The 24,775-nt window shown below is 37.2% G+C and overlaps 2 protein-coding genes and 1 non-coding gene across 3 annotated transcripts; 1 reads left to right on the plus strand and 2 right to left on the minus strand.

Moving 5' to 3' along the window:
- Positions 1 to 246: 246 nt before the first annotated feature.
- Positions 247 to 10,374, plus strand: LOC146488596 (formin-2-like). Its single transcript, XM_085118704.1, has 7 exons — positions 247 to 497; positions 2,410 to 2,839; positions 3,310 to 3,665; positions 4,324 to 4,533; positions 6,724 to 6,930; positions 8,071 to 8,336; positions 9,981 to 10,374. Exons 2-7 carry the CDS (start codon positions 2,437 to 2,439, stop codon positions 10,237 to 10,239), a joined length of 1,701 nt encoding a protein of 566 aa, XP_084974830.1. The 5' UTR covers positions 247 to 497; positions 2,410 to 2,436; the 3' UTR covers positions 10,240 to 10,374.
- A 2,808-nt stretch (positions 10,375 to 13,182) lies between these two features.
- Positions 13,183 to 13,254, minus strand: Trnat-cgu (transfer RNA threonine (anticodon CGU)). The gene has a single exon. It is a non-coding gene; the product is annotated as a tRNA-Thr (tRNA).
- A 1,231-nt stretch (positions 13,255 to 14,485) lies between these two features.
- Positions 14,486 to 24,741, minus strand: LOC146488598 (zinc finger protein 830-like). The gene is made up of 12 exons (XM_085118714.1): positions 24,659 to 24,741; positions 24,414 to 24,513; positions 22,815 to 22,883; positions 22,113 to 22,181; positions 21,964 to 22,003; positions 21,364 to 21,388; positions 20,458 to 20,534; positions 19,656 to 19,710; positions 19,470 to 19,533; positions 18,751 to 18,828; positions 17,321 to 17,397; positions 14,486 to 15,469 (listed from the first exon to the last, which is right to left on the minus strand). The coding sequence occupies exons 1-12, from the start codon at positions 24,724 to 24,726 to the stop codon at positions 15,301 to 15,303; spliced, it is 891 nt and encodes a 296-aa protein (XP_084974840.1). The 5' UTR covers positions 24,727 to 24,741; the 3' UTR covers positions 14,486 to 15,300.
- Positions 24,742 to 24,775: the final 34 nt, after the last annotated feature.

Consider the following 24,775-nt stretch of genomic DNA (forward strand, 5'->3'; position numbering starts at 1 on the left):
CCAAAAGACGAGTTCCGAAACGACTGATCCCACACACCCCCTCCCCCCTCCTTAGAATTTGAGCCCGAATCTTCCAGCAAGAAAAAAAAATAATGACAATAGTATAAAAGATTTATTAAATAACCTTCCGGCCGCTAGCCTGCTTCAAAAGCAAGCATATCCGTGAGGTTTACTGGCCTGGTTTTTCACGGTCGAAGAAACCCGTTCACAAAACGTTCGTGAGAAGGCCGAGAAGGCCCTGGGTACGAGATGGGATTTCCAGGGAAGAGCGAGAAGAGCGAGAAAAGAGAGTGAGAAAAAAATCATTATGTAAAACATATTCGACGACTGAGAGTTATTTAAAAGCACTAGTTTCAGTGGTTTGAAGAGTTGAAGTCAAGCGAATACTCCTTCCCTTAAACCACAATCAGGGAAACAGGGAAATGGAAGTATAGAATTGCTCAAATTTTGGGAGGAATTGTCAGAAGCTTACAACGAAAAGACAGCAAATTATCTTGGTAAGATTCAACTTTTCTGAGTGATTTATTGAAACTTATGTTTCAATTTATTATTTGTAAGCTTTGTTCTTTCAAATTCGCTGTGAAACACACTATTCCATTATTTGGGTCATTTGTTTGTCCCGTGAACCTTAAGTTAGCTCAGTAATAGAGCATCCGAACCAGTAATCGTATAAAGGTCATAGGTTTAACTCCGTGTATGCTGTGTCAAGGGTCTATTATAGTCTGGCGCCATTTTCGTGGCGGTTTTAAGGTTACAAAAATTTCGTTCGGTGACGAAAAATCCTTAAGCTTACTTTTTTTCCACCGTTTTCGGTTGTTATGAATTTTTAGGAGCGGATTTATTTATCAGTCAATTGCAGCTGTGCCCATTCTCCCCCGGGCAATAGTGGTGTATTTTCCCACACTGTCCATCCCCGGGGTCCGGCATTAGCCTTCCATCCAATTACCCGAGGACATTTGACCATCTCATTTATTCCACCTTACAGCATTGTAATGCTTCAAATATGAGAAAATTTAGTATAAGTTACAAGGGAGTAGATATATTTAATAACCTGCCAAGTGATCTTAAAAAAAAAAAAAAAAAAAAAAAAAACAGGTGTCAATCAACTTTTAAGCGAAAACTAAAAAACTTTATCCTTACAAATTAAATATAGATATTAACGATTCTTGTATTTTCTACTCTTTACTAATTAGTATTTTTTCTCTTGATCTGTTTGATGTTATTAGTATATTTTAGTTGTAGCTCGGTTCTTGCCCTACAATAGTCCTGAATTTATAATTTAACATAGATTATGATAATTTCATATATCGCCTGAGTTATTAGTAACATTTAGTGAGGGGGGTCTCCTTGATAAGCCTAGAAAGGCTTCTGAGACTTCCTGCTCAAATAAAAAAAAAAATTATGCTGTCATGACAGTGATGAATGAAATATTGTAATAGTTGTTTATTTTGGGCAAATAAATAAATAAAATTGGCAAATACAGTAAGTTTGTCATTGAATATGCCTCAATAGCATGTAAATAGGATGCTAGAGCTGCAGATTGACTATATTTACAATGCAACAGGAAACAAGACCTACCTAAGACTAAATTTGGCCTGAATTAGCTTAGATTTGATTGAAAGTAAAAGCCCTGGTTGGCATTGATCCCATGGGGAAGCCAGTGACATATATGCATTAATTACTGTAATAGTTTTATTCGGCCCAGGAAAACATATGATGAAATCTGGGGCATATCTGGGTGGGGGTGGGGGGGAGGGATTAGAAAATAAGTAAAACAGGAATTTTACTGGCTGGAAATGTCCGTTGTTATTCAAGTTTATATTCACATTACTGTTGTTTGCAACTGTTCAGCATCCTGCCAAGTGACATATTTTGTCTGGCCACATTTCTTGTCACGTTATGAAACATAACTTTAGTCTTTGTAAAGTATCAGCATGAATTCAACTCCCATGTCATGCATAGATTTGTTCATATAAACTGGAACACTCCTCGACAACTCCTCAATGCAAACGTTCGCTTAAATTTCAGTAATGAAAACCCTTTGGTTTTCTCCCCAGAAATTATACTGGAAAATGCATTTCCGAGGACCAAAATTTCAGTGAGAGCTTATTCTAACCCCCTCTCTATAAATCCTAGATCCACCCAGTGAAATCACACCTGCAACTCACTGCAGACAGGATGTCTTGTGGTAACTCATTGTTAACAGAGCTCTTACCAGTAAATAATTATTACAAATGTTACCCAGAGGCTTGAAAAAATCATGTTATATCTTTTTTGTCAAAATGCAAAGTGTTTTTTGTAGTAGCATTAACTTTGTTTATATTGAACCTGTCAGTGGCTTTGCAAGTCAAGCTATGCTAATAGAACTGTTGCAATTTTTTATATTTATGGTGTTTATTTTTTTCCCAGGTTAGGCCTGATGCCACTATCTGTCCAATGTATCCTGGAGCAGGTTTGCCTGTAACTAGGACACCCCCATCAAGCCCTTGTCTACCAAGTTGCATGCACTATCCTCCACCTCTTCCATGTCCACCACCACTACCTGTCTCCTTATCTCCATTACCAGAATCTCCTGCAAGTCAAATTGTTGCAGCAGCTGTTCCTGCACAACCTTCTGATCAAAATGGCTTCCCATCACTTGCTCCCGTGCCTCCTCCTCCACCTCCCCCACCACCTCCCCCACCACCTCTCCCAGGGATACCAGCTTGCCCTGGTCTTCCTCCCCCTCCTCCTCCTCCTCCTCCTCCTCCCCCTCCTATGGAGCTTTTCACAGCAACCTCTTCAAAGTTTGCTGCCACAAGAAAACTGTCTGCTTCCAGGAAGAAGGCCATAACTCCAGGTACATTCTTGTACTTAACTGCACTGTCACACCCTTATTGTATGCTTCATATATAGTAGGTAGTAGCTAAAAAGTAGCTCCATGTGAGGATAATGCTTTAATTAATTTTTTGTCACATTTCAACATATTATGCATACTTAGCTACAGAACTGTTTGTGACCTGCAATCTGCGATTGTGTGGAAGCAAGGATTTATTGATCACATTCTTTTTCATAAAAAGTCAGCTAACAGGTATCATATTTTTTAATGCTTTATAATTTTGTGAAGAAAAATCTAAAACTAGTATTGTTAGGTCTTTAACTGCATGAACAGGCACAATGCCAGCTGTTTTTAGCATAATATCAATTTCATTATTTTTCTTTTGTTTGTCATTCAGAGCTGCTAGGTTGATATCTAAGTACTCATATCTATATCAATAATCATTTAAATTAATAGTGTGTTAATTTTACTTGACTGCTTGTTTTAAATAGCATTCCCAATGAAACCATTGTTTTGGAAGCGCATACAGCTAAATCAGGTAGCTGATCCAGAGAAAGAGTTCAACACAACAGTGTGGTCAACGCTTGAAGAACCAGTTATTAATGTTAGTGACTTTGCTGAAATGTTTGCAAAGATGGAGAGGAAATCAGAAGGGACACATCTCTCCTCCAAATCCACAAGAAGAATGAAACAGCAAGTTGTCCATTTGTTGGACAACAAGAGATCACAGGCTGTAGGAATATTCCTGAGAAGTCTTCATGTTGAAATGGATGAGATAAGAGATGCACTATATAATATGAACACTGCTATTTTGGATCAAGAAAGCTTGAGCTCTCTCTTTGAAATAGTGAGTATTAGCATTTCAGATATTGAGGGCTAAGATTTTATAGAAGAAGTGCCAAGTAATAAAACTATATGATTATATAAATATAAACAGCACATCCAGTTTATAAAATTGTAATCCATTTGCTTTACGGAAATGCAAATATCATTGATTTTCCTGCCTTTGACTGTAATTTCTTCAAAGGAACAAATGGCAACATTCAGTGGCAACCAATGTTGCTTTTGTTTTGTTCTCTTTCTAAAATTGTGTTTACATTAGCTTGAACTTTGAAAAAAACCAAAGGCCATGAGCTAAATAAAGAATACCACTGACAGCTTCTTTCAACCAAGGAATACTTACAAAATGCTTTAGTAGACCGATTTTCCAACAAAAGTCGGCATGCTTTCCCCCATTGTCATGTGACTGTCTTTGTAGATTGGTGACAGGTACAATAATATTGGCGATAGATGAATAGTTTTGCATTTTTTTACAAAATGTATTTTGGTAACTAAAAGGTTAAAAATCGTGAGGAAATATTGTTTCTGATACATTATATTTATTATGTTGTTGATGGCTTTAACCTTTATGTAACTTGTGTGAAAAACTGAAAATTTCATGGAAAAAAAGGCTTCTGACCCGTTAAGTTACTGATAAGGAGTTTTTCTTTTTTCATGTTATATAGAGACCAACACAAGAGGAGCTTCAAGTCATTTTTTCTTTCTGTAAGGCAAATTCTGATGCAGCACTAGACAGGCCAGAACAGTTCTTCTTGGAATTTTCAAAAATCAGCTGCTATGAGGAACGGCTGTTTTGTATGATGTTAAGGTCAACAGTCACAGATTCACTTTCAGAAATTGGACAGAAACTTACCAACTTCAGGTTGGTCTGTGAGGTATGAGTTTAACTAATAATTGCTTTAAGAAGAGAGCACTAATTGCATGTATTGAGATATATTAATTTTATGGAATGTCTGCATACACAGCCATGATTGAAATTTAACCATTCCATTCAAAGTGTGAATTGTAATTAATAGTGCGGGCTGGTTGTTAGAATTTTGGGGTGATCTTGTTAGTATGTGCATAGTTTGCGAATGATACGAGTGAGAGTGATGTGGATATGAATTCATGTGTGGATGCTGCTAATCAGTGAAATTGAATTGAGTTCCCTTAATATTATTATATGACCAATATAAATGAGCTTGCTTAAAGGTTGGCAATCTGTTTCTCCCTTACATCGTTCAAGATTTAGGTCTTGGCTTATAGCTGAAATTTTCTTTTTCTTTTAGAAGACATTGGGTGGGGCTAGGCTAGGATTGGGTTAATTCTGTCTGGTACAAATTTGTATAGTGCCGACATTATTGTACAATGATTGAAATTCTCCAGCGACCAAATTTGGGTGGTACACGTTTCAGGCTTTAACACACCATTAGTGGATGATTTACTCTTTTGTGGTGTTTTTGTTAAAATGGGCGATTCCAGAAAATATCCATACCATACCACGGACGGCTTTTAGGATTTCCGAAGGGGAGGGGGGGTTCACGATTATGGAATTCCGAAGGGGAGGGTGGGTTCACGATTATGGAATTCTGAGGGCATGGGGGGGCCTTTGCTCGTTTTTTAATCAAGGAAATGCTGTTTTCGAAGTTTTGATTCGAAAGATTAAAGTACAATCAAGCATAATTATGTGCAGCGTACTGGTAGCGATCGCGCGTGTTTCCATTCTCAGCTTGTGAAACAGCGGCCGAAAAAGGTGCAATCCTTTAATATCGCTTCCTTCACTGTTTATTACTGGGTTAAGTGGACAGGTAGTCATCTTTGAGAGGAAGACACGGTTACGATTTGAAATGAATATAACGTGACATCGCCTTTTGAGATTCGATGATCTCGATAATATTTATGCAAATTTGTAACGCTACGCCAAAGATGTAAACAAAGTCTGCTCAAAGGCAAGCGAGCGGCCACGTTGAAGTTTCCCCGGTTCCTTGCCGAATTTTACCGTAGACGTTGTACGTTTTTAAAAAAGGAAATGCTTTTTCCGAAGTTTTCATTCGAAAGATTCAAGTACAATCAAGTATAATCTTGCACAGCGTACTGCTTGCGCAGCGAAGATATTTCAGAAGCGATCGTGTTACATTCCGCGAAAAAGCCGCAATCTTGTCCACATGCTCCGGCGTAAGAGTCGATCGATTGGAAGGCTGCTCTTGTATGAGGGTTAATGACTGCTACTTTTTTCAGTAACATTTTGTAAATAAAGTAGATAATTACAAAACAGCAACGATGTATGTTTACTCGTGAGGGACTCGGGCACGTGGAATCGAACATTCAAGACGTGCATCACATATCACTGATAAATTTGCATAAAGTTGTTTTCAATGTAGTTGACAATCGGTAATTTTCTTCTTCCTCGCTAAAAGCGTTTGAAATAGTTAATACTAGGTATTCGTAATGTGGTAATTGAAACCACAAGTTTTCTCTTGATAGCGCCTGGAATCACAGATACAATTTTATTTAATTGAATTTTTGGTTCAGAAACTGAAGCCGACTGAAGCATGGATTTTGTGCGGGTATAAAACAAGGGGTGAAAAGAAATAATTTTTGTTTTCATCCAATGCGTTGTTCTAGTTTCCTACTTTTCCTAAAGGAGTTGAATGGCACAAGAAAACAAAGAGGAGTAAAACTGCCGTAAATGGTGTTTATTATTATAGCCAAATTCGGACTTGAAAAGAACATTTCACGGCCTGGCCACTAGCGGTAGGTTTTTCTTGTTGCTGAAGAGTAAAGCTTGTCGCCTAGCGCCGCTAGATCGCAGCCCTGAGGAGGCATAAATTCATGTTCGTTTGTTCATATAGGCGTTGTTAAAATCGAAAATGTACTTCCCAGAAAAACCGGAAATTCTGAAGGGGAGGGGGGGTTCACGATTATGGAATTCTGAGGGCATGGGGGGGTAACGCATTTTGGAATTTCCGAAGGCAAGGGGGGGTTAAAACATGGAAGCCGTCCGTGGTTGGGTATGGATATTTTTTGGAATTGCCCAATGTAATGATTCATATTAATAGTAATTACGCAATCCTCTAATCTTTAAGATGTTAAAGACCAGTGTAGAGGTTACCAACATTCTTGGTCTGGTTCTCGCATTTGGAAACTATATGAATGGGGGAAATATTGCACGTGGACAAGCAGATGGTTTTGAGCTGGATATACTTCCTAAACTGAAGGATGTAAAATGCAAGGACAACTCCACCAACCTGATGCACTATCTTGTCAGTGTCTATGTTGAAAAGTTTGATAAGGTACAGTAGCATTTCAGTTTCGTTACTCATAAAAGACTTCTTTCTTGTTTCACTAGTATTGGCTATGGTCACACTACTGAGTGAAATTATCGTGATTAAGGCATACTAAATCACACTTTGTGTACAACCCCCAAAAAAGTCTATTCAAGATCTCAGCAGATGGTGATGTAATTGACATCTTAAAGCTCCATCTAATTCATGTAAAAAGGCAGCTAGGTTTTATCTCAAACTTGTTAGGTGAGCCAATCAATCAGTTGGTATTTTGCATTTTTTTATTTTCCCAAATTCCTGATGAAGAGCTCCTAGAGTTAACTGCTTTTCACCTTTTGCCTTTTGTATACTCATCTAGTGCTACGATCGACAACAACTTTGGCATAAAGCACGCTGAAAAGTTTGACTATCTCATCAATAATGTGCTAAAGTGTGATTCAAAATTTTTGTTACTTGAAGTGAGACTAAAGACGTTTCTCAAGTGCAACCACAGCCATGTCAGGAGCAAAGAACATGTGTACCAGCAGCCACATCCAGGGTGCTCGTACAGTGTTTTTGTTAAAAAGGCACTTGCCCATAATAATGAAAATAATAGTCCATTCACTCCTTGCTGTTTTAAAATTTTTTTTTAAAAAAAAAAAAAGAAAGAAAGAAAGAAAGAAAGATTCAACTTCAATTGGTTATTTAAATAAGCCATGTTTGTTGCTTCATCATTGTTTTCATGCTAAAGTCAGGTATGATGTTGGATTGTGTGAAGTGTTCATCTCAGTTTTTCTACTCCTGAATAAATGGGAACTGGTGCTATATAAATTTATTATCATTTATTTATTTACATATTTATTAAATATGTTTTACCAGATGTTATTATTTTTGTTAAGGTCTGACCAGTTAATGACCCAATTTAAGAAGCAATGAAATTAAGATTATAATTAATAATTTGTCTATATTTGACATCAGGTACTCAGAATACACATGTAATGTACATGTAACATTCTTGAGTTGATCATTCAGTCTAGCTAAAAAATAAGTGAAGATCTCTTATAAATCTGACATGCGGCAGCACCCCACTTATCATTTAAAATGATGCAATCTAGGATACCAACAATCTTGGGAATGACTAATATCCAAAAATGTATTTTCCTTTCTCAGAATGCAGGGACTGTTAATTCCAAGTTTCCACTGCCTGAACCTTTTGACCTCAAAGTAGCATCTCAAGTGACATTTGAAGACATAGAAGCTGATATTAACAATCTGAGAAGGCAACTTGATACATGTGAAAGAAAGGTGTCCAAAGTGATGAAGGAAAGTGAGGAAAAACTACAGCAGCCGTTTGCTGATGTGATGAATTCATTTCTGGAACAGAGTCGAGGAGAGTTAACTGAACAGGATCAAGTCCTTGTGGAATGCAAGAAAAGGTGAAATACCAGTGGGTTTTTTTCCTGGTATCTTTCTTGGTAACATTTACATGTATACTCGGATACCTTTGATAATATATCCTGACCAGTACTCTATTTTTACATGTGTGGTATTCTACATTTTGCTTGTGTTGCTCTAGAAAATAACCAAATCCCTCTCAAAGAAGGTGTGTTTTGGCTTGGACATGCCACTCCTCTGGCAATTCCAATTTTGCTTCATATGTTCCTTTAATACCTTGCCTTCTAAGACACCCCAGGGCCGTACCTAGGATTTTTTGTCTAGGGGGGCAAACTCTGCACTCCCATCCACAGGGGTCTCATGTATACAGACAGGGTTTCTAGTTGGACGTTTTTTGTTTTTACCCCTACACAGAAAGTTATTGCTTCGATGACCTTTAAAGAAATCAAAACACACTAATGCTCTTGATTTATTATGGCATAAACACCTTGTTTAGCTCGAAATTGCCTCCAAGGTCTCTGCTATGCATTGATGATTTATCTGCCATCTTAAACTCAAGCTGTACTTTGAACAGCAGATTGTCCAAATCTGCTACAATACTTGGGAGTAGCGCAGCCTTTAAAAACCAGTTTGAGCTGAATTTAGCTCTGAAAAAACCTACTCATGTCAGCTTTAGATTTCAAAGGGCTAAAACATGCGTGAGGGAAACGCGGAGGCTTGTCACTCTTTATTTTCACAGTTCGAAACCATAGACAGCCCAAATTACAAAATCATTATTTTCTCAAGAAAACATGTACTGGCCTTTGCCTTGAAGGGTTTCCAAAATAATTATTTGGAATTCACACTGAAGGGAGATTTTTTTCAGTCACAGTCAATAAGTCGATTGTCTGGTGATTTTGGACCAATATAGCTACAAGAAATAGCTCAGTAAACTCAAACACTATGTTAGAAAAATATTTTCAGTTTTCCTGGCCGGGCTCTGCTTTCTCCCTCCCCCTGCTATGTAAGGCCCTGCTCCCTCTCCCACACTGAAGTTTAGTTTACTTCTTCGGGGGTTGGGGAAGGGGGGGAGGTATGTATATTTCTGGAATGGGTGGCATAAATATACATTTTAATTTATACAATTCAAACTGGAAATCATTGCAGCAGTAACTGAAGGTGCGTTCGATTGACCCTATTCCGGAATAGGTATACATTCAATGATGACAAGAAATCACTTGTAAGAGATTTTGGGAGTTACTGAAGTACAAAATGGCTCTTAAATTATTGTGAGTCGGCAAAAGCTTGAAGAAATGTCTTCCCAAAGTTACTTAAAAAGAGAAATCCAACAGCTATTCCGCTTTCTCTTATTCCGGAATACAGTCAATCGAACGCACCCTAAGTATGCACAGCATGGGATTGGGTTGCCTGTGATGCAGGTGACATTTTGCACTGAAAGCAGTACAGAGACTTCAGTGGCTTCAGTTGATCGATAATGGCACCTGATTGCCCAGTAAAAGTTCTCAGGCTCTACAAATGCAGTCAAAAGAACGTTCTTGTGACTGGAATACTTGTTAATCTTTACAATTATATACCTGACCACTCCGAGGATTTCTTCACATTCTGTCCTGGATAATTATAAAAAGATAATCTTGGGCTGTACAGTACACAAAGATTTGTTTTAATTTGATTCATTTCATTGTTAGGTATACCGATCTTTGGAAATTCTTTAGTGTAAAAAGCTCAGCTGCCTGCCCTCCACCACAAGAATTCTTTGAGCTCTGGGCAAAGTTTAGTTCTGACTTTCTGTTACTTTGGAAAAGGGAACAGCAGCTGATTGCCAAACAGATTTATGAAGACACAAAGAGGAAAGTTTATAAGGAAAAAGTAGAAGGATTAGCAGTGAAGCCTGCAACACTGACTGGCTTGAAGCTAAAGTTAGCCTCATCTAAGAAAGCAAACTGATTCTACTGCTTGTTGGTTGATGTATGTTCATAACATTTGCCATTACTTACAGTACCGAGAATGCACCAAATCAAGGACTTTCAGTTACTTTATGACGATAAACTTCTGACAAAAAAAATTCAGACAATATTCAATATATACAATGGTATGTATTCTCTTGAAATTTCAGACTAAACGTGATATAACGTGTAAGTAACGTTAAACATGCATTGAGCACACCTCTGTTTGGAACTCAGCAATCGTTAGGAAATAGTTTGAGCAAAACCAGTACAAAACTGAGTGAAGAGTTTAAGTATTTTAAGTATTATTATTAAATATTATTATTACTATTATGCACAGTAACACTATCTGTATGCACAGTATAAGAAGCACCACAGGGTGCATAGCGTAACCTGTGAGCCAAGCGAAACTTAAAATAGCACGTGAATAAATCAATAAAATATATATACATATATAAAAAATATAAAATATATAAAAATAATATATAAAAGCCATAGTCTAAAAATATAAAATTATTATTATTATTGTTATTATTACTTATTATTTATTTATATTGAAGTGGGACGTTAACAAAATGTTATGATATTGAATATAAATTCAATATTTATTGTATTGCACAGAAAATAAAAGCAAAAAATTAATGTAATTTTTTTTGCACCCTAGAATAACTAATTTATTGGAAAGTAAGGGATCTTATCTTTTTTTATATTTCAATTTCATATTTTGTAAGCATTTATTTATTTATTTATTTATTCATTTATATAATAATTTATTTTAGTTATGCTACATGGAAATACAGAAAATATATATGTACTAAGAGTATAAAATAATATTATTTACAGTGTGACGTGCCTTACCGTGACCACCCAACAAACTTTTTTTACAAGTCGATTAATATAAATTCAATATTTATTGTATTCCACAGAAAATAAAAGCAAAAAATTAATGTAATTTTTTTTGCACCCTAGAATAACTAATTTATTGGAAAGTAAGGGATCTTATCTTTTTTTATATTTCAATTTCATATTTTGTAAGCATTTATTTATTTATTTATTCATTTATATAATAATTTATTTTAGTTATGCTACATGGAAATACAGAATATATATGTGCTAAGAGTATAAAATAATATTATTTACAGTGTGACGTGCCTTACCGTGACCACCCAACAAACTTTTTTTACAAGTTAGCCAAACAGGATATCTTCATCTTTGTTCATAAAATACAAAACTACATGTTTTCAATAATTCGTTATTGCTTCACTTGCCTGTTGTACTTTGCAAGGAGGCATGACCGTTAATCAAATTCGCATATCCTGATTGGCTAACTTGTAAAAAAAGTTTGTTGGGTGGCCACGGTAAGGCGCGTTGCACTGTAACTAAATGAAGAATATACAGTTGAGCCTCGGTATGTAACCAGTGAAATCACTGTATGCCCAGAACCTTTTCTTTAATGTGAGAGAGCTGAGAGGCTTTATTTATATTACAGTAGTAGTAACAACAACCAAAAATTAATTACAATTAACAATCTTTTTCAATATTGTGTCAGTTGAGTGTCTGAAAATCTCTACAAATGCAAGATGTTGTTCACTGATCTGTTTTCTGCTCTGCTTCGCGGTCTTGTCTGCACCTCCCCTTCCCTTTCCCCCTCCATTATGGATGAGGCAGATGCTTCTGTGGCCTGCGAAGCAAGTGTTTCCGTTGAGTTTTCTGCACTGAAAGGCCGATATCCGTATTTTTGGACGCGCGAAATGGGGCAAAAGTGAAAAAAAGGAGGAGGGTGGGAGGAGGGAAGAGAGGAGAGGAAAGAAACGGTTATCATCCTCTCCTCGCTCCATTTCGAGCACGTCCAAAATTACAGATATCGGAAATCGGCTTTTAAGTGCAGAAAATTCCACGGAAACGCTTGCTTCGCAGGCTAATGCTCCTGTGTATCACCCCCCCCCCCCCCCACCTAGGGAGGGGATACTCTGCTCTATAAGCTATATCGGTATGTGTGCGGCGCCAGAGGGTAGGGTTTTTGGGCCTTTGTCCGTCTTGGTCTGAAGTAAGGTATTAACTTTCTTATAACCATTTCGGTCTTTTCCAAATGGGTGGGATGGGCATTTTTTTTTTCAAAAAGCAAATACATCTCAGTTATTCTAGCCCTTGTTGCTTATTTCTATCAAGCTCGCTCCCTCCGCCGTTAGGATCAGTCTGCCGTCAGTATTTTGGGATTCTAGAACCTGGACCGAAAATGGGGATGAACTCGTTTTAGAGGCCCAGAAGCCTTATGGTCTGAAAAAGGGTACCAAAAAATGACAGTTTGATCAGAAATAAAGTCAGGGTTTGTAGAGCCGACCCGCACACCTCCACCAAAAATTTGGAGGAGTATCCCCCGCCCACCTGGGGTAAGTACACTCCCCTACTTTTTTATTTTTATTTTTTTTTTTTGTCGTCTTCTTTGCAACTACTACACCGCACTGAAGATCGGATCATAATGAAACAACCTGTGTAGTTGTTCCTTCGTCTGGATGGTTATAGATTAGAGGACCACTTTTCCACTATTATAATCGAGCTGTAGCGTCGTTCTTTGAACTCAGTCCTCGACTGGCGAGACGTCGAGTTATAAAAATAACTCGTTCTTAAACCGATGTTAAATGCCTCACTGTCGCCGTGCATTCTTCAGTTGCTACGTTTCTTCTACAACTACCCCATGAGCTACAGCTAACGCTCTTTACCGTTTACGTACAGTCCCCAACAAACCAAAAAATTGCACCTCCGTCCTCCACCCCCAACGGTTTCAAAGCTGATGATTTACGTCAAATTCCCGGTAGGGAAAATTTTTTTTCTTTCAAAGATCGCCTGATTGCGCTTAATTTTGTTTCTTTTTTCCCAAAAAAATGTTAAGAAGAAAGGAAAAACGTTGGACTTTTAACAAAAAAAAAAAAAAAAAACAACCTGCAGGCCCAGACGAGGGTCGAACTCGCGATCTTCGGTTTACGAGACCGACGCCTTACCACTTGGCCACTGAGCCCACGATGATTCTAACTGGAATAATTTAGTTATTTAATTCAATACTAACCCCCTTTGACCGTTGAAGACTGGTTTCAAGATCGGAAGAGGAGACGGGAAAAGGAAGACATTTCGTGATTTACATGGAAAAAAAATCGATTTCATACTTCCAGTTCCGGGAAGGGAAAATATAAAATATACACGGCAGACTTATCATAACGGCGGAGGTGGTGAAAAATAAACAAAATGACTCAAACAACTGAAATATAAAATAACAAATTAGCCCGATATAAGGGAAACTACGAATACTAAAACGTAGGAGGTATTCCCTTTAATATTAGGATTAAATACTCAGTTCATGAAAGAGCTAGAGAGGCCAAAAACCGTATCCTGTCCAGCACCTCTACTCCCCGTGAGTTTTTGTATATGTTTGTCCATCCTAAACTCTAATCCCCTCCCAGCATCTTTGCACAGTTTAGGACTGTGCGGGAGTCTTAGAAAGGGTTATTGGAATCAAAAAGAAAAATAGGGGGAGGGGAGGGGGGGGGGGGGAAAGGGTGTAACAGCCTTTTTTTTTTTTTTCTTTTTTTTTTTTTTTTTTTTTAGAGATAATCATAAATAAAAATGTATGGATTTTTTTCCCCAAAATTGAGTGCGTGGTTAACCCCAATTTTCTTTTGGGAGTCCAATTAGGCCAATTACCCTTGGTAAGCTCTGCTTTTCCCGGATGGCCGCGCAAAAATACCATTCTATTAGCAGGCACCCGAATGTCTTGGACCATCTCAAGAGGCGCAGAACGTATATACTGCGCAGCTCAGTAACTAAAGGAGTCACCATCGGGCATGGCTGCACGATTGCCGTCCTAAAATATCGTTTTTCAGTATTTAGCATGATTCGCCCGAGATCCGAGAAGTTATGCCATAAAACACTTGAAAACAAGAGAGGGTGCGTATTTTGCCTTATTACACAGGGTGTGACAGGGTGTTGCTGGACCGGGCACTTCCATTATGAACAGAATGATGATCCGGAGCCAGTGAAGTTCTTAGTTGAACTGATCAAAATCGCCATTTCATTTGGTAATAGAATATCAAAACAACGACAGTCGAAGCATTTGGCCCTTGAATGGTTTGCAAAAGGAGGTTTAGATCTATCGCAAAAAAGTAGTTAACTTTTTAAAGTGCTGTTTATTTAACTCTGATGGTGCATTTTAAGGCTTTATCTTTACTGTGGTTGATCATGGGTCGCCACACTGGTTTGTAAAGATATTTTATTATTATACTGCTTATTTCGTTATCACTGGAACTACTTGAAAGCAACTTCTCACAAAATGCCAGGTAAGTTCGCAGTTTAGGAGGAGTGGTCACTTACAGAAGGTCTCTTGAAGAAGAGGTTAAGTCGCTAAGGCGGCTCCAAACTGTACAGAATGTTTGGCAAGAGTGTGATCAACTGCCAAACCTAACTACAATATGTACACTTAGTTAACAGTGGTATGAACCTTTGTTCTTTGAATGGTAAAGCGAGAAATGAAACATGCTATATTTGGTACACTTGGAAATTGCTGACATGTGGCTGAAGCAGAAGTGTGGGTTTTGGCTATTGTTTCCAGCTGCTGTGAGCTAGGAGAGGAAGAAAACTGGATGTTGCTGCAGGCGGGTCAGGGAGATTATGAGTTCACTGGAGTTTGAGTTTTGCTATCGAGTTTCAAGTAGTTAACTGGAACTAGTCTAGTGAATCGAAATTTAACTGCAACTCAAGCCAAATTCATGGATTTCTTGCTATCTGCAACAGTGCAGAATATTAACCACCACAAGGAATTACTCAATGTGTGGCACCCTGATTTATCCCACGGATAAATGAAGTAATGTTTGCTACTTTTGATACATTTCGGTCCTTTCATTACCACTGTTTCTTTGTTTTCACACTTATATTGAGAAGCTCTGCAATCTCAAGTGCGCGCGAGCAACAATCGGAAGGAAGAATTCGACCTCCTCTAGAGGAAGCTGGTGGCAGGAGTAAAAGTGTCTCTAGCTCCGCAACTTCATCAGTTGTGACCAAAGACGTATCCGCATCATGATACTTTTTTAGCTCGCCAATCAAAAAATTCTTCATAGTCACTATCACTGCTGTTACTTGTGCCTTCTTCTTGAGATTGTCTCTGAAGAGCAGCTGTTTTTGAAACTTTTTCTTTTATAATGCTCTGTTTGTCCCGTAAAGCATCAGCTCGCAGAAAGTATAGTCTAAAAATGTTAAAAGCAAAATACAAGCATTTGAAACAAGGCCTAATAAATAAGTAAATTGAATAGAGGTTGACCTAGGTTTGTTTAAGATCGTTACACCAAAAACAAAACAAAACAACAACAACAACAACAAACAAACAAACAAAAAATACACAAATATTATTGTTTCCTACTCAGATACAAAGCCCACTGTAATATATAAATCCCCTACAGATAAATTTTAGAAAAAAGAATACTGCCAAACAGCTTCTTTGGTTAACCAGGAGAGAATTCTAAACATTTCATTTTTGTATAAAAAACAAAACAAAACAAAAACAAAAACAAAAAACAATGATAATGTTAACTCATTTTTAAGATAAAAATGACTGACACTTAAAACCCAAGTTCAAATAGGAATGTTTAATTTAGGATGAAATATACGTGAAAACGTAAAAACATATCCTGGAAGACACTGTCATTTGAAAGCATTTCAAGGACAAAAAGTCTGAAAATACAACCTGTGGCACATAGCAAGCCTAGAAATACACATATGTAGAACGGCACTTGGACAAGGTGAACAGTGACTCAGCAAAACAGATGTTCTAAACCTGGGCCCAGTTGTTCGAAAGCCAATTAACGCTAATCCACAATTAACCGTTAATCGAGGTTTTCATCTCGCTCGTTTAAAATGGTTTAAAAGGCCAATTTCAAGCTAAAGGTTAAGAAAAGTCTAAGGCAAAACTGACGGACAAAAATCTTTTGGTAGAATTCTTATTAATTATTAATTAAACTCGCATCAAAGTTTGCTTTAATCCGGGATTAGCAAAATGGGCCCTGGGCCCAGTTGCTCGAAGCATGGTTAGCGCTAACCTGGGTTAAATACCATGACAACCTATAGGTTTTAATACCTCTTAACCGATGGTTAGCGCTAACCATGCTATGAGCAACTCAGCCCTGATGTTTATGATTTGAGGTAGACATACATGACATCAAAAAATGAACATAAAATTATGGTTGTTATCTGTTATGCAGGACATGCAGGAGTATAAATGAAACATTCCTCTGATGAAGTGCTGTCGATATTCTTGCTTGGAGCAATTAAAATCTTGCTTAGACCACTGATGGAAGACATACTCAAACTTTGTTCGAATTGGTCATTAGGATCAAGTAGAATCCAATTCAGTCTTGAAATCATACAACTACAGAAGTATTTTTGCACAGTTTATGACTATGCGGGAAAAGCAGGTCTTTGTAAGGGCTATTGGAATCCAGAAAGAAAACTGGGGGTAGCAAGGCATTTTTTAGAGATAAGTAAGCAACAATTTTATTATTCTAAAAAGCCGTAAAATACAAAGCAATGTACAGTGTATGGCTTTATTAACTCTGAAAAATGCATGGCTACTTTTTGGATACTAAGCACACTTGCTGAGCTCTGCTTTCTCTGCATAGTTTTAAACCACGCAAAAATATCCCTGTATTAGTAGACACCACCCATAGGAAATCCAAGTATCTTGAGATGCGCAGAGCGTATGCGCAGTAGTAAAAGTGGGCACCGTCCAGTATGAAAATCCGAAATCAAAATAGCAGGAGACAACTGACCAAATTACAACAAGCAAAGTTCTGCCACTTACCTGTAACAAACTGGGAGGAAAAACAATAGCATGTTCCTCTTTTGGTGAATAGTCCCAAGATTTATGAAACACCAACCCATTCAAGTTCAACTGTCTAATTAAAGTTATCATCAAGACATAGACCATCTAGTCTAATCAGACATCATACATAAACTGTCTGTTAATGCTTAAATTGAAGCTTTTGATAGCCTATATCAGATTCTTGAATTTTGTTAAAGTTATGGCTTCTACAGTCAGCTACCTCTGTTCACTGAGTTCTGAAAACGCTCTGTCCACTCGAGATTCCTCGTCTCCTTCTTCCAATATAGACTGTGATACCTAGTTTAAAAACAAAAATAGAAAAAAAGGCAAAAATGGTTTCCTTAAGTTAAAAGATATGTTTCCCTGTGGGGCGGAGCACTTATAATCCCTCTTGGAGTAATGCATAGTTCTGGGGGGTGTTACTGTCACTATAGACATGGGTTAAGGTGTAAGAGGAATATGCCATATTACTGGTACCTGTAATCTACTCCTGACCAAGAAGTAGAAGCTCAGTGTGCCATCTATTAGGGCATCTGATCAGGATATCAGACATGTATGAGTACAGGATGTGAAAGACAAGTGTTTAAAGTGGCTGGTTTCTCAATAAAGTGTGGTGCTACATCAGCAGGGGGGTGAAAAAGATATTTGGCTTCATCAACTGAGTTGGTAAGGTAAATTGGTCCCAAGAAAAAAATAAAAAAGCTGAAGTCCTTAATCAGGCTTTTATCATATAACACAGGAAACCCTTGAACGGCTTCTGCCAACAATTTGTCAATATCAGAGACTTCTCCTAGTCTTACGGTTTGTTCTTGCCCAAGGGGTTTCTTAAGCTCCAACATGGAAGGAGGGGAAGCCGCAATGATGAATCGTGCTCGGTGGGACTGGGTTTGACAATTTTTGCCGCTCTCTAATTGGTGGTTTGTTGTGTCATTATGTCGAAGTTGTTCACACTTGTTTGACAGCAACATAACGACATAACGACATAAAGAAAAGATCAGTTTTTTCCTTATGTCGTTATGTTGCCAATATGTCATAAGTGATTATGTTTACATGCTCACACTGCTAACATAATGACGTAACGTCCTTCTTATGTCGTTATGTCGCAAGTGTGAACCAGGCTTAAAGAAAAATAACAAGACAGTGGGATCTAATAAAAGGTGTGTGCGTGTATGTGTGGGGGGGGGGGGAGGTGTATCAAGGTTGTTTTTTGCTTCTTAAGGTAAGAGAACATTGCTCTTCATTCCACTTGATTGCATGCTAACCCCTTGCATTTAACAACAAAACTATTAATGTGCTCAACATTTAGGACTATTGAAAGAAAACCAAAGAAGGTCAAACTATTGAATTGACAAACAAAATACAATTTACTGAAAAAGGAAAAACTGAGAATTAATGTTGAATAAGTGAATTTGATCATGATATTGGTTTTGACTTGTCTTTACCTCAAGTTTACATTATTTTGTTTTCTGACTGTCAATATTGTTTCAACTGCAGGCTGACAGATCTCTGAACCTACATGTATGATTATTTTTTTTCCCAAAGCACTGTTTAAGTATGCTTCAGGGGAGAATATTGTTTTATGATTCATACAAAAACAGCACTTTCATGTATTGAACTTTAATATTTTGAGGCTGTTCTGTTAGTAGCTACCTGTGATTCTACTTGCATTGCTTTCTGGAACTTTTCCCATTCTTCCTCTGCTGCATCTTTGTACTCCACTTTGCGGACCTACCAGTGAAAAATATGACAAAGAAAAAGGCAAATTCCTGGTTTTTCAAAGAAGACTTCTTTGTACTAACAATAATTTTCTATGATATACGTATTTTTTCAGTCCGTGACACAGGCATACTTAGAAAAAGAAAATCAGAGTTTTCCCAACAGGAATTGAACCTATGACCTTCTGATTAGTAGTTCGAATGCTGTACAACTGAGCTACAGGAGACTCATGGAGCTAGGCCTTTTAGCTAGGTTCACGGGACAAACTTCCTGCATACTGCTATGATTTGAATGTCGATGTGTGGTATACTACATGTATGTGAAAGAAATGTGATGTTATATGTGAAAACACATCCATAATTCATTTACCAGGGCATCACATTTCTTTCACAACAACTTTCTATTATTTGAATGATTGAATAGTTACAGTGCTAGAATGTCTTTAGGTGCACCTTGCAATATATTAGAGTGAACATAAACAAACATAATAAAATAATAAAATAATTTTAACAGAAAAAGGACCAAGGATCTCTTTTCTTTTCTGAAACATTATTAAAGAGGTTGAAAGCAGTGATATGACATATAGCTTGCTGTAAGAACAAAGATTCTTGCAATGATTAGTCTGCGGAAAAGTCAGGCACATATTAACTTACCTTAGCATCTAATTTAGGATCATCGAAAAAACCCTCTGGAATACCTTCTGTAGAATCTTTATCACTGATGAGAACAAACAGATACAGGAAAAAATAGACACATCGACTCAAATTAAGTGGCAACCGTTAACAAAGGAATGAATTTACAGAACTGATTTAACAAAGGCTTATGTCAAGAAACCTTACCTGGACTTCAGATTATGTGTGGTTTGTTCACCTTGTTGTGGGGCATCAAAAAAGTCTGAAAATAAGACAAAAGAATGAAATTCAAATTAACTAAATTGAACTATGTAATATATTCCTTTGTTCCACTTCTTATTATTATCCTAACAACTCATTTTTCTAAACAAAAATGCTACACACTGAGATTTATTACACCCACCTCACTGTATTACACGCATTATCACACTCCATATAAACAACAAGAAGAGCAACATTTATTGATTTTCCAAAAATTATGTACATGTAAATACAAGATAGATTCCTTTGAACTAATATACAGTTCACAAACAAGAAGTCGTAAAGCATATTGTTTTGTTAACTTAATGAACAAGCTACAGAACCAGGAACAGCAAACTCTCAAGTAGACCCAAAATATACTTGAAAATAAACACTAATTTAGTTTTAAATTAAAAGAAATGTTAAAGTCATGATTGGTGTATGCCTGAGCATCCAAGTTTGATTTGCTTGTTTCAAGCTATGTACTGCGTCATCTGAAATACGTAGTACAAAAGAAAAACAGAGGAACAGATTTACTTGCACTCAATGCAGGTTTTTAGGTGCATACTGTATGTTTTACCACACCTCTTATTGAGGCACAAATTAAGCCAAGTCACCCATGCCTACTGCTGGTTGCCCATTTTGAGCCCTATACAAACCATTTCTTAGATACAATGCCCAATATTTCTCACCTTTTCTGTAAATCTGACCACCACCCTCAACTTAAAATAACCAATCAAAGTACATGTGTCCTACATAATTGCATCACCTGATGGTAAACCAGCTTCTCCATCTGCAAAGCTGCTGCTGTTAGTGATATTTACTTCTTCCTCCTCCTCTTTGAAACTAAAACAGTCAATGTAACATTACTCCTTACAATTGTATGTTTGTTCGTTCGTCAAGTCAACAAAAACTACTTTACTCATCTTTGGGTTGTCTCGGGGTGCCTAGATGGGTGAAAAGCCGATCCTTGCACGGAAGGTTCAGTTATAGTTAAACATCTAGTACACAATAATGTTGGAGTAGCCCAATAATCTGAGATTTTACCACACTCCAATTTCCTTGAGTCTGTATCAATTTAAACACTTTACTTTGAATAAGATGTTTTTCACTTTGTTTGCGATTGGAAGGGTGGAGGGAGTGAACCCTATTTTTAACAGGGCAACAGCTCCAATGACCAGGAAGGCTCACTAGCTATTATCTTAAAAACAGGTCTAAAGTATAACCTGCCACCCATCACTTTTAAACTAAAAATGGTTGGTAACTAAATACCTAGCCCCGTTGACTCCACTAAAGGCTAAAACTAGCTTTCTGGGGCACATAATTATCACTTCCGACTTCATTTTTACCACAGCAACCGATAGTCTGAAATGTCAGCCGTCACCTCCCCCTAACCCACAGGGCGCCCCCTGAAGGGGAGGGGACGGGCTGACATTTCAGACTAGGCAATGGACAGAAGAAACATGTATGTGGTAGTTAATTGCCATTTTTTGAAGGAAAAAAACAATAGTTAGTGAATGGGTTAAGACGTTTATTTTAATAAAAATTAAATAGAATCTAGACATCTCAAAACAACATTAATATGCGGCCTCTTCTCACAGGTTAATAAATTATACAGCGACATGTTAGGCTGGTGTCATCTGGAAAAGTCACAATGTAAATGTCTTGTAATTACCTTTTTTGCTGTCCAGAAGAGTCAACTATGAAGAAAAAGTTCAACATACAAGACTGTAAAATCACTCAACCAAAGCTTCTACTTTAATTATTAATATTGATTAATGTTCAAAGTGCATGATTAGATTCTTTTATGTCTGATATTGTCATACACAGCAGTCTATTCTGTTTTCATGACTTGTTTCCGGACTGGGCATGGAGACATCAAAGTCTGTTTGTTTACTTCATTCTATTGATGTTAGGGCTATCATTAGAAGCAGCTGGTAACCAGCTATTATGGCCAACAACTATGACAAAGATGATCAGCCACTCCATTTCAAATGACAACAGGCAAGGGAGAATTTCTTTTGTTTATAACTGGTTGCTCCCCTTCAAGTCAATCTTAATACCATGAATATGTTTGAAATATTAAACATTGTTTGTCACTACATGTAGGTCTTTTTTTTTATCTAATGCACTGGACTGGCCAGCAACAGCATGGATATCTTGTGACTTTGTTAGACAAGTGCCATCTTACTTGCTCAAAGTCAAAGAAACACAAGCTACCCAGCTATCCAGTTATTAGCCAAATGAAACTGGATACACTTATTTTATAACTAACCTTTGAGTTTTTTCTCTGGTGTATTTTGATCTGTTGCAATCTGTTGATATTTGCAAAATAGGGGCTTATATTAGCTGTCTGAAAATATTCTGCATTACACAAAGTTAATTCACTTAAAGTTTTAGGGACACTATACTGCTGCAGCTTACCTTGTCCTGACTGGCTCTTTTTAATACTGGTTGTACAAAAGTGGAATCAACTTTCCGGGATGCTTTTGGCTGGATCAAACAAGTAGCAACATTATTAGTTTGATCATTTCTAAGAACTACAGTCAAACCTTTGATGTTGCCATGGCAACCAATTTTTGACAGCCCATTTTTTCAGAAAATTGAAAATCGCTTTTAAAAATGGAGACAAATTAATTTTCTTTCTGTAACTTTCATGTTTTTCACCCAGATTACGTAGTGTTCCTTTATTGGTTCTGATTACTTTTCGTTCAGTTTTGGTCCCCCTGAAGTTTTTGGGAAATCCAGAAATCCAAGATGGAGGATCCAAGATGGCCACCCTTTAACAATCATGATGCATTACAATGTCATATGACATCATCACTTCTTGTTGAGGACTAAGGAAACATCTTTGGACGTACTCAGTCTATCTCTGAAGTCAAATTGTCATAGCTTTGATATAGCTTTCATACTTGTGAAGTTCTGGAGAGGTGGTGGAATTTACTAGGTGTTTTCTCCAAAGACAAACATCTGGGTACGAGATCAGATAATGTCAGAACTCTTTCTTAATATTATTAGCAGCAAAAAATAAAATGTAATGATAGGAAAACATTAGTTCATAGAGATACTATTAATAACAAATATCAAAATGTATGATTTTAAAGAGTAAAAGGTTATAATACTCACTTTTGTAGACTGTTGTTGATCTGAGACTGTTTGACTTTTATTTGATTTCCCTTTAAAGATTGCCAAGTTCTGTAAAACATTGTAAAGGTATCACCAATCTTACAATGCATTTTGTATCCCATCCATATGTATCTAAAATGCTTTTGAACATCAGTTATGCTACAACCTATCATTAATCCAAATGGGAGGTGGAATGTCAGTTTATCTTTAGTTTGCAACTAGCGGTGTTCACACCCCATGGTATTATTTGCTGTTTTTCAATAAGTTAACACTTCATGGAAGCCCAGTTGTATTTAAAACTTCATGTATAAATAATCTGTAAGAATTTCTTTTGTTGCCAAACAGGGAATATACCGGTAAGTATTCTATCTCATCCAATTATTATAAAAAAGTTAAAATTACTGAAATGAATTTAAAAATCACCTTACAGGCAGATAAAGTGATCAGTTTAGTTTGTTTGATATTCATTGTAGTGATATCTTTCTTAAAATTGCTCAGTGCATGTTTCAATTCAAGGGCTGAGAGAATAACCAACCTAAATGACATTTCAGATCGCTTCTTCTTGTTTTAGCTCAGATTCACCAGAGTGCTTGCATGTGGCTTTGAATCCTTCAGGAAACGTTGCTCCAAGGTTTTTCAGATTTCAGTAAGATTTCATTTTTTTTTTTTTTTTGGAAATTACTAAATTAACAAAATTATGAACATTTAAAGTATCCCACTGAACCTATGGTGCCACCTAGCCAACAACTGCTACTGACCATGTTCTTCTACATGTACATGTTATGTTCATTTAAGCACCTGCAATACACAAAACCTAAGCTCACAAGAGTCTTCAGCCCCTTGGGGATTCCTTATAAGAGGCTAATGGGGATGTGCCGCTGGATGGGGTTGCATTTTCACGACTGGATTGACTACAATGGGGTTGCATTTTCAATAGAGTTACTAGAATAGGGTCGCACATTTTCGGATTTTTGGGGTAAGAAAATTCTATTAAGTAGGGATTCAAATTGGTCTCGGTTAAAAAGTTCAGAAATCGAAAGTTGTTGTTTATTAAATGTAACAATCACCTCGCATTACATTCCGTTCTTGAAACCACAACTTCAATATTAACCAGTTACACAATAGCACAAAACCACCGGTCCAGAACGAAGAAGATGCATAAATAGAAAGTGACTTAATTGGGATGGCGAAAATTACATTTTCCCAAAAGTGACTAAGATTAAGATGGGGTCTATAACTGGCCACAAAATAGACTATAATGGGGCAGGGGCTCTAAGAGGCCAGCGGCACATACCCAGCAAAACTGAACCCAAGTACCCCCCCCCCCCCCCCGGGTCTTCAGCTAGAAGGAGATGCAGGCCTTTCTGGGAAGAGAAGAGTCTCTTAACTCTTTTGACCATCAAGCACCCTGCAGTGCAGAACATTCCAACAGAAAAATTGAACCAGGTTAAAATGCCTCCCCCACCTCCCCTTTTCTGTTGCTTGACAGTGAGAGGTGCATGAACTATCTAATTGAACACGTAATTAGACCAAAAAAATTAATATAATTACAGCCTGTAGTTTATTCTTATAATTACAGCTAGACTCTCTGCAGTTTACCTCTTTATGCTTTTTCCCAAGCACATGAGCGTCCCACAGAATTGCAGATTTAACAGGTATATCACAGAGGACACAAAAGAGCTGCCCAGCACTATTGTATCTGAGGAACGTAAAGGAACTAGTGCACATATAAAGTTTAGGCTTAACATAAGCAATAATAATCACAGTATTATTACAAACAACATCAATGCATCAAATGGAATGTCCTGATAACAAATCATCAAAAAAGTGATGATAAAGGATATTTTGCTAATGGGGAAGCGATTCTCTTTTTCGTTTCTCTTTGATTTTTCGCAAGACGCAAGGTCGCCATTTTGAGTTTTTAAAGTTGGGGACATAACAATTACCATATATCAAGTACT

This window comes from Pavona decussata, unplaced genomic scaffold (genome assembly GCF_977016875.1).
Source record: "Pavona decussata unplaced genomic scaffold, jaPavDecu1.1 SCAFFOLD_9, whole genome shotgun sequence".
Lineage (NCBI taxonomy): Eukaryota > Metazoa > Cnidaria > Anthozoa > Scleractinia > Agariciidae > Pavona > Pavona decussata.

What these genes read in the sequence shown, in the direction of transcription:
- LOC146488596 (XM_085118704.1), top strand. Translation starts at nt 2,437, where the DNA reads ATGTATCCTGGAGCAGGTTTGCCTGTAACTAGGACACCCCCATCAAGC. An exon ending in GAAGAAGGCCATAACTCCAG is followed by an intron (nt 2,840 to 3,309) that starts GTACATTCTTGT and finishes TGTTTTAAATAG; the next exon opens with CATTCCCAATGAAACCATTG. An exon ending in CTTGTGGAATGCAAGAAAAG is followed by an intron (nt 8,337 to 9,980) that starts GTGAAATACCAG and finishes TTTCATTGTTAG; the next exon opens with GTATACCGATCTTTGGAAAT.
- LOC146488598 (XM_085118714.1), bottom strand. Translation starts at nt 24,726, where the DNA reads ATGGCGACCTTGCGTCTTGCGAAAAATCAAAGAGAAACGAAAAAGAGA. An exon ending in AGAAGCTGGTTTACCATCAG is followed by an intron (nt 19,711 to 20,457) that starts GTGATGCAATTA and finishes TCTTATTTTCAG; the next exon opens with ACTTTTTTGATGCCCCACAA. An exon ending in TCAGAACTCAGTGAACAGAG is followed by an intron (nt 15,470 to 17,320) that starts GTAGCTGACTGT and finishes TAACATTTTTAG; the next exon opens with ACTATACTTTCTGCGAGCTG.